The sequence below is a fragment of the Lactuca saligna genome, chromosome 5, assembly GCF_052625555.1.
Source record: "Lactuca saligna cultivar CGN05327 chromosome 5, ASM5262555v1, whole genome shotgun sequence".
Classification (NCBI taxonomy): Eukaryota; Viridiplantae; Streptophyta; class Magnoliopsida; order Asterales; family Asteraceae; genus Lactuca; species Lactuca saligna.
In genome coordinates, this window is record NC_136421.1 from 229,565,233 (window position 1) to 229,573,761 (window position 8,529).

Below are 8,529 nucleotides of genomic sequence, written 5' to 3' on the forward strand. Positions count from 1 at the left end.
GTCACGAAAGACTTGAAGTGCTTATAGGGTTCCCCGAAAAATACAATCGAGTTTTTGTTAAGAAACATCGAAAGGCTTTTTTTTTATATAATGGCATTAAGGGAGGTTTTTCTTCAACCAAACTTCAATACTTAACATATGACCAAAAGTTGAGTGAAGCACTTGTGAGACCGATGTAGTCTGTTGAACAAGTGGGTTAGATATAGTTTGAGGTGACTGAGAATGGATTGAAAATCTCAAAAACAAAAACTAATCTGGATCTGTTGGGAAGAAATGCATTGGTTTTAGACAATTTCATAAATATCACACAAAAAGAAAAAGAGATTTCATTAGGCAACATGTGAGATCTTGAATTTTAAAATTCACCGTCAGTGTGGGATTTTGGGTCTCACTTAACATGTGGTGTACTCATCAAAGATCATAGACACAGATTTTGTGTAACCATAAAACTCAGTTGTAATAGCTGAGAGTCTCAAGCGTTACATTGGTGAAATGAAATTTGATGAAGAATGTAGAGGAGGGTACCCCTGCTATATAAAAGTGACAAAGCATAAAACTCATAACTGATTTGAGAAGATTAGGGTAGCTCATGACTTGAGTGAGTGTAGCAGCCTGATTGGGTAGAAACGATATGTATAGATCGAATCATTAAGGCCTCACTCATAGTCGTAGAGGCTCAGGTCTACATGCAGCAACATGCTTCTATGGATGCTTAACTAGTTCAAATTATAATTTTCATACATGCCTTAGTTCCAAATCATGTTGCAACAATAACCTTGAATTTTCATACTTCACATTTCCTTCATACCTAGTAAAGAAATAAACAAAGACAAACAAACCACACACAAGAAAAACAGAGATAATAACTACAGACAAAAGATAAAAGCTTTTTGCTATTTTTAATTTTCTGAAAAATAATAAAAACAGAAATATAAACAAGAATAAATGAAAGCAGTTTTAAAACCTTTAGAAATAAAGATAAAACGATAAATAAATGAAATAAAAGCTTAAAAGAACATTTACATAGTAAACAGCTGAAACCGATCCTTTAAATAAATGAAGCGAAATAAGTTGAGCGTTAGGTTCATTTCGGTTCCCGAAACATCCGGAGCCAAAATAAGCCGAGCGTTCAGTTCATTTCGGTTCCCGAAAAATCTGGAGCCGAAATAAGCCGAGCGTTCGATTCATTTCGCTTGTCTAATTTTTATTGAGAGGTTAGAGGTTTCGATACCGACTCTGCTTCCATCATACGTAAACCTTGTAAAATTTTATTGAAGGTTCTTTCTGGTAAGGATTTTGTGGAGATGTCAATGAGTTGATCAGAGGACCGAACGAAATGAACTTCCACGTTTCCATCTTCAACATGGTCCTTGATGAAATGGTATTTTAGTGCAATATGCTTTGTCTTTGAGTGTTGCACCGAATTGTGACAGATTCTTATTGCACAATTCAGAGTCACGGTAGAGAGGTATTTTCTTCATACTTAATTCGTAGTCCCTTAATTGGATTTGTATCCAGTTTACTTGTGAGGTACAGGATGCTGCAGCTATATACACAACTTCGACTGTTGAAAGACACACACAAGTTTTCTTCTTAGACTGCCAGCTAACGAGTTTGCCATGAAGGAAGTGGTATCCACCAGTTGTGCTCTTTCAGTTTAGACCGTATCCTCGAAGACCAGCATCAGAGAAAGCTTGAACAAAGAATCCAGATCTAGCAGGGTACCAAAGACCGATAGACGAGGTTAGCTTTAGATAGAGAAATTTTTTTTCCACTGCTACCATGTGAGGTTCTCTTCGATTTGCTTGAAACCTGTCACAATAACAAACAAAGAACATAATATATGGTCTAATATTCGTTAGATACATATGAAGATTTCTCCAGGGACGAAGTTAACTTCTTGTCAAATGCCATGGGAACCTTCACCTTCGAATCTCCCATCATACTGAATTTTGATAGCAAATTCTTCGTGTAGGCATCCTGGTTGATAAAAATGCATTATGGTCCCTATCTTATATTCAATCCAAGGAAAAAGTTTAATTTGACCCATTGCGCTCATTTCAAATTTAGTCTCCATCAGCTTTCTGAACTCAACTGTTAAGCTAGGATCTGTGGAGTCAAAGATGATGTCATCGACATAAATCTGAACTATCATTAAATGGTCTCCCTATTTCTTTCGAAAGAAGGTTGGTTCAACTGAACCTTGCTTAAATTTAGACATTTTAAGAAAGCGAGTTAACATTTCATACCACGCCCTCGGTACTTGCTTAAACCATATACAACTTTATCCAACACATAGCAGTGATCAGGGATTTCTCGTTCATGAACCCAAGAGGTCGTTCAGCATACACAGTTTCTTCTAGTTCTCCATATAAGAAATCACATTTTACATCCATCTGGAAAACTTTGAAGTTCTTGTGTGCAGCATATGCTAGAAATATTCTAACCGATTCCGACCTTGCCACCGGAGTGAATGTATCCTCATAATCTATTCCTTCTTCCTGATAGTATCCCTTCACCACTAGCAAAGCCTTATTGTGAATGATGTTGCCCTCTTTGTCCAGCTTGTTCCTGAAGACCCATTTTAAGCTGACCTTAGAAGCATCCTTTGGAGTGAGAATCAGCCTCGAAACACGATTATGTTCAAACTCATTGAGTTCATCTTGCATAGCTTGTTCCCAATCAACATGATCAAGTGCAATATTAATCGTCTTCGGTTCGATTTTGGAGACAAACAAATTAAACATACAGAATTCAACTTGAGAGAATAATGCAGTTTGTTTCGCTTTTAATTGAGAGCATGTGAGAACTCGCTTAGACGATTCACCAATAATTTGTGTTTTGGGATGATCCTTTGTCCACTTACTTAAAGGATGGTAACTAGGGTCATAAACACGATCCAAATCTGCATTTACCTCTTCTTCAAATTCTGATCGATCGTCTTCTTCATTTGATTTTTCATTCTCCCCCTCAAATGGTGAAGTGTATCCCTTGTTTGGTTCCTCACATTCGGTTAGAGTTGGATTCTCCTCCTCGGTTAAATTTGGATTCTCCCCCTCGATTGATAATCCAGTTGTATTGGATATAGATGAACCCTCCACCTGAAATGTTGAGCTGTTATTTGGAGGGTTAAGTGAGGATTGATCATCAGTTGCTTTAGAAGAATTCTTTTCCATGTCTTTCGTAGGGTCATCGATGATCTTTTTCAGACGGTCGATTTTGTTGTCTGTTGCATTCTCCTTCGAGTATATAGCCTTTTCTGGTTCATCAAATAGCCTTATGTATTCTTCAAATAAGTTAGGAATGGGAACCGAGACTTGTCCTGATTCTAGAAATATTCCCCCCATGGTATTTTAACTCGGTTGAACCTTCTTCATATAGTTGTCATCAAAGGTTACGTAATAGGTTTCTTTAATACGTTTGGAGTGTTTATTTAGAACCCTATATGGCTTTGAAGTGAGTGAATAACCAAGGAAGATTCCCTCATCGACTTTAACGCCGAACTTGTTTCAGTTTTCTTTGGAATTGAAAATGAAGCACCTGGAACCAAACACACGGAAAAACATAACATTGGGCTTTCGATTCTTCAAAAACTCATATGGAGTGATGGAGAATCATTTGTTAAGTAAGGATCGGTTCTGAGTATAGCATGCAATTGCGAAAGCATCAGCCTAGAAGTATAGTGGAAGAGAAGCGAAATTTATCATGGTTCTGGCCGCCTCACCTAAGGAACGATTTCGTCTTTCAACAATTTCATTCTGTTGTGGAGTATAAGGAGCAGAGAAGTTGTGAGATACTCCCTTTTCGTCCAGAAAGTCTTCAAACTCTCTATTCATGAACTCAATCCCACTATCACTTCTAATGTTCCTCACCACCTTTTGCAGTTGCAATTCCACTTTCTTGATACACATCTTCAACTTGGGAGTCGCTTGTCATTTCTGCTTAAGAAAGTAAACCGTGGTTAAGCATGAAAAATCATTTACTATGAAAAGTATGAACTTACGACCACTGATACTTTCAATAGCCGAAGGTCCACACAATTAAATGTGTCGAAGTTCAAGAGCTTCAATGATCTTGGTCTTGATTCATGTAGGATGGCTCTTTCGGCTTTGTTTGCCCATCTCACACACTGCACATAGATGTTCCATATCAAACTTGAGAAGAGGGAGGCCTCGAACATGATCACCAAGGACCAACTTATTAATGTTTTTAAGTTCAGGTGTGACAACAGTCTGTGCCATAACCAACTTTCGTCAGAGTTCGCTTTTGATAAAAGGAAAATCGTTGGTTATCCTCGAATTGGGTTGAGATTTAAAGGATACATCTCTCCCTTGTGTTCAGACTTCAACATAACTCTTTTGGATTGCTTTTCAATAATTTCTAATCCCTCATCATTGAATGAGACTTTTAGTCATGTACCCACAACCAATTGAGATACACTTATGAGGTTGTGTTGCAATCCGTCCACGTACGCCACTTTTCGAATTGTGAACTCTCCGTTGGTTATCATGATATATCCTTTGATAGCGCCATAAGAGTTGTTGCTAAACTTCACACATCCACCATCCTTAAGGGACCGAAACTCCCTCAGCTCTTCCTTCCTTCCTGTCATGTGAGGTGAGCAACCATTGTCTATGTACCATTTGTCGTCAAACTGCTCATCACTTATAGCCTGTAAATTCAAGTAGATTTAAGAACCCAAAGTCTCTTGCGCCCTGGTAATTCTTTTATAGAAAAAGGAACAACAACATAAAGATCAACCAAATAAGTTCTTTTTATTAGACTGGTTCCATCTTTCCTTTTGATGGTATAAACTTTTATTTTATTTTTGTCTTTTTTAAACTGTAATGTATCAGATGGTGTTTTGTTAGTTGGTTTTGGGATATTCTTTTGAGTCCTAGAGTTAGCTGACTTTTTCTTTTTATTGATGTTAGAGTTTGAATCAAGCTTTCCCTTTCCATTAACATTCTTTGCTGAATAAGTCTTTTGTTGACTATGAGAATGACCGAAACTAGACTTTCGGTTTTCATCCTTGGTGTTGGGATCGAAACTTGAAGTTCGGTTATGAGATCTGGGGTTGGAACCGAGACTGGATGTTCGGTTCTCAGATCTGGGATTGGAATCGAGACTGGATGTTCGGTTCTATGATAAATTGGGACTGGGACTGGGCTTTCGATTCCGAGAATAGTAAGAGTTTGGACCGAAACTAGACTATCGGTTGTTCTTTAAGTTATCATTTCCTTTGACATTTGTTTCTTTTTTGGAGGGAACATGGTTAGGGTTTTGAGACTGCCAAAATTGTTTCCTCTCATGTAGATTTTTCATGTGTCTCTGATTTCTTTCCCGTTTCTATTCAGCCAGCTGTTTTTGAGATTTATGAATATTGAAGCTTGACTTGGGCTTCTCCTTGTGAACTTCGGTTGTCTTGGAGGATACATGGATGCCTTCTTTGATTCTTTTGGCATCTCTTTTGTTCCACTTGAACTTGGTTTATCAAAACTTGGGGGTTTGTTGATAGGTTCAACAACATACCTTCCCCTTACCCTCCATGATGTTTTCTCTGATAAACCGACGGTTTCGTCCGCATTATCGATAGGGATGGACCAGAAGTAATTGTCGCACCCTTCAGCATTGTTTGTGTTAACCAAAATTTTCATTTCTGCTGTTTGTTTTTCAGTGACACCTTTAACAACATACACTTGATTTGGTACCGTTTGAACCTTTTGATAGACCATTGCTTTCTCTTAAAGTTTCTTTGATTTTTCATTGGATATGCGAGCATATTCTACCGAGTTTTCACATATGAGGGGTTTTTCAGTCTCAGTTTTTCTCTTTAAAAACTCAAAACAATCAACCACATCATGCACTGAGATATCACTCATCTCACTTTCCTCATCAAATTCGGACGTGTTTTCTACATTTATTTTATATTCTGAACATAATTTGGCATTTGATGAGTCAGATGTTTGTATGGTCTTAGACTTAATTTTTAACCTATCATTTTCATCTAGAAGATTTTTAAGCATAAATTTGTGTTCCTTGGAGTCAATGAAGGTCTCAATTTTATCTAGTCCATATTTGTAAGTGACCAAAATCTCATCTGAGGACATTATTGATTCACATTCAGCAATGACTTCATCCTCCTTAAATTCAAGGAAGGGTAAAATCATCTTATGGATCGTTTTCCCTATTTCACAATATAGTTGTAGTTGAGTTATATTGGTATATAAGCATTTTGCAATCAGATAAAAAACATTTCGTTGTTTCAAAAACTCTAAGTTGTCTCTTTGTAAATAAATAATCTCATCCCTAGTTCTAACTAACTCCTACTCCTTTAGTTGTATCCATGCCCTCCTTTCCTCACTCTTGGAAGATTCCCTGGTGAGTTGGTCAGTTAGGTTAGAATTTGCTAGGCGAGTTTGCATCAGACTACTACTTAAGTTGGAAAATTTAAATTTTAGTTCATTTAGTTCTTCTTCATAATTAGTAACAGGAACATTAAGTGATTCAAGTATCGTTTGTACCTTTTTCATCAACCGGTCGCAGTCGTTGATCCTTTCACTAACGGGATTGGATACAAAATAGTTTTCCTAAGTCAGGTTTGGCTCCTTATACTCATCTTCGGATGATCTTCCAGCAGTAACCATCAGAAATTTCCCAGCCGAACTGGTAGCTTCCTCTCTTGCCACGTATGCTAGACATCAACTCCACCAAACTCATCTTCATCCACATTTTCCTATACAATCAGGGCATTCATTGAAACATTAGTTGCCTTCTTTTTCTTTATTTCATCCAGCTTTCACATGTAATAAGCTTCATCATCTTCATTATCCCTTTTCTCAGCCATCTTTCTCAACATATAGTCCTTGGCAAAGTGGTTCTTGCCATGATAATAGTTACAGTCATGCCCTGAATCTCCCATAAGCTTGCTTTCTTTCTTTTCATCTTCCTTCTGAGAATTGCTCTTTGTCTCTTCCTTCACCTTCTCATAACTATAGCTTCCTTGTCAGTTTCTATTCTTATTGACTGGAAACTTCTTTCGAGCAAACTTCCTTGGGTTTGACACCATCAATGCGTACTCCTTATTGGTTAGATCACATTCTGACATGTCAGATTCTTCTTCTTCTTCAACAACACAACCTTTGCTTCTTTAGTTACTGTTCTTTCATATGATTTTTGGATACCCATCAGGTTTCCCAGAGAGTATGATTTGAATTGTCCATGAGCCTTTACTGTTGAGACCACTACCATCCACTCAGGTCTCATACCATTCAAGAATGTAACTTCTATTCGATCTCCTTCCTTTCAATACCGTGCATCATTATTTTGCTCAGCAGATGATTGTAACGATCAAACGTCTTAAGCAGTGTCTCTTCAGGTTTTTGTACAAATGCTCCAAACTGAGAGAGCAATAGGGTTTGGATTGAATGCTCTAGATCCTCTTTAGTTGAATACAGTTCTTTCAGCCTGTCCCATATCTCTTTAGCGGTAGTGCATGAACTGACCAGATGGAAAGTATTAGTTTGTAAGGTAAATCTAATCACCCTCAAGGCTTTGAGATTACATAACAACTTATCTTTTTCGTCTTGTGGCATCTTATCTACGTCCACCAAAAGTTCATTATACTCTTTTGGAGTCTTCACTGTTCGGTTTGTTCCAGCATGAACAAATGGACCGACCGTGATATCTTCCCAGATGAGAAGTACAAAGGTAATGAGTTGAAGCTGAGCATGGTTCGGGCTGGTTCATACAAAGAGCAGTTTCGCCTTTTAACTATGTCATTATGTTGTGGAGTCTAGGGAGCATAGAAGTTGTGAGACACTCCCTTATCAACATGATATTCTTCTAACTCTTGATTTTTGAATTCCAACACGTTGTCACTTCGGACATTTCTAACCACCTTTCGCAGTTGAAGTTCTACTTGCTTTATAAATGCTTTGAGCTTTGGATTCGCCTCTAATTTCTATTTACTAAAGAAAACCTAGGTGAAACATGAAAAGTCATAAATAATTACTAAAATTTAGTTACTACCACTGATACTTTCGATTGCTGAAGGACCACACAAGTCGATGTGTAGAAGTTCAAGTGGTTCAATGATCTTTGTGTTAACACGTGTGGGATGACTCTTTCGTCTTTTCTTCATCTCCAACTTGGGAGTCGCTTGTCATTTCTGCTTAAGAAAGTAAACCGTGGTTAAGCATGAAAAATCATTTACTATGAAAAGTATGAACTTACGACCACTGATACTTTCAATAGCCGAAGGTCCACACAATTAAATGTGTCGAAGTTCAAGAGCTTCAATGATCTTGGTCTTGATTCATGTAGGATGGCTCTTTCGGCTTTGTTTGCCCATCTCACACACTGCACATAGATGTTCCATATCAAACTTGAGAAGAGGGAGGCCTCGAACATGATCACCAAGGACCAACTTATTAATGTTTTTAAGTTCAGGTGTGACAACAGTCTGTGCCATAACCAACTTTCGTCAGAGTTCGCTTTTGATAAAAGGAAAATCGTTGGTTATCCTCG

General features: G+C 37.7%; 1 protein-coding gene across 1 annotated transcript; it reads right to left on the reverse strand.

The window, feature by feature from the left end:
* Positions 1-1,652: 1,652 nt before the first annotated feature.
* On the reverse strand, positions 1,653-3,347 carry LOC145046335 (uncharacterized). Its single transcript, XM_078994618.1, has 4 exons — positions 2,867-3,347; positions 2,274-2,758; positions 1,898-1,980; positions 1,653-1,812 (listed from the first exon to the last, which is right to left on the reverse strand). Exons 1-4 carry the CDS (start codon positions 3,345-3,347, stop codon positions 1,653-1,655), a joined length of 1,209 nt encoding a protein of 402 aa, XP_078850744.1.
* Positions 3,348-8,529: the final 5,182 nt, after the last annotated feature.

What these genes read in the sequence shown, in the direction of transcription:
- LOC145046335 (XM_078994618.1), bottom strand. Translation starts at nt 3,347, where the DNA reads ATGGGGGGAATATTTCTAGAATCAGGACAAGTCTCGGTTCCCATTCCT. An exon ending in GTTGGATAAAGTTGTATATG is followed by an intron (nt 1,981 to 2,273) that starts GTTTAAGCAAGT and finishes TTTATCAACCAG; the next exon opens with GATGCCTACACGAAGAATTT. An exon ending in CCCATGGCATTTGACAAGAA is followed by an intron (nt 1,813 to 1,897) that starts GTTAACTTCGTC and finishes TTATTGTGACAG; the next exon opens with GTTTCAAGCAAATCGAAGAG.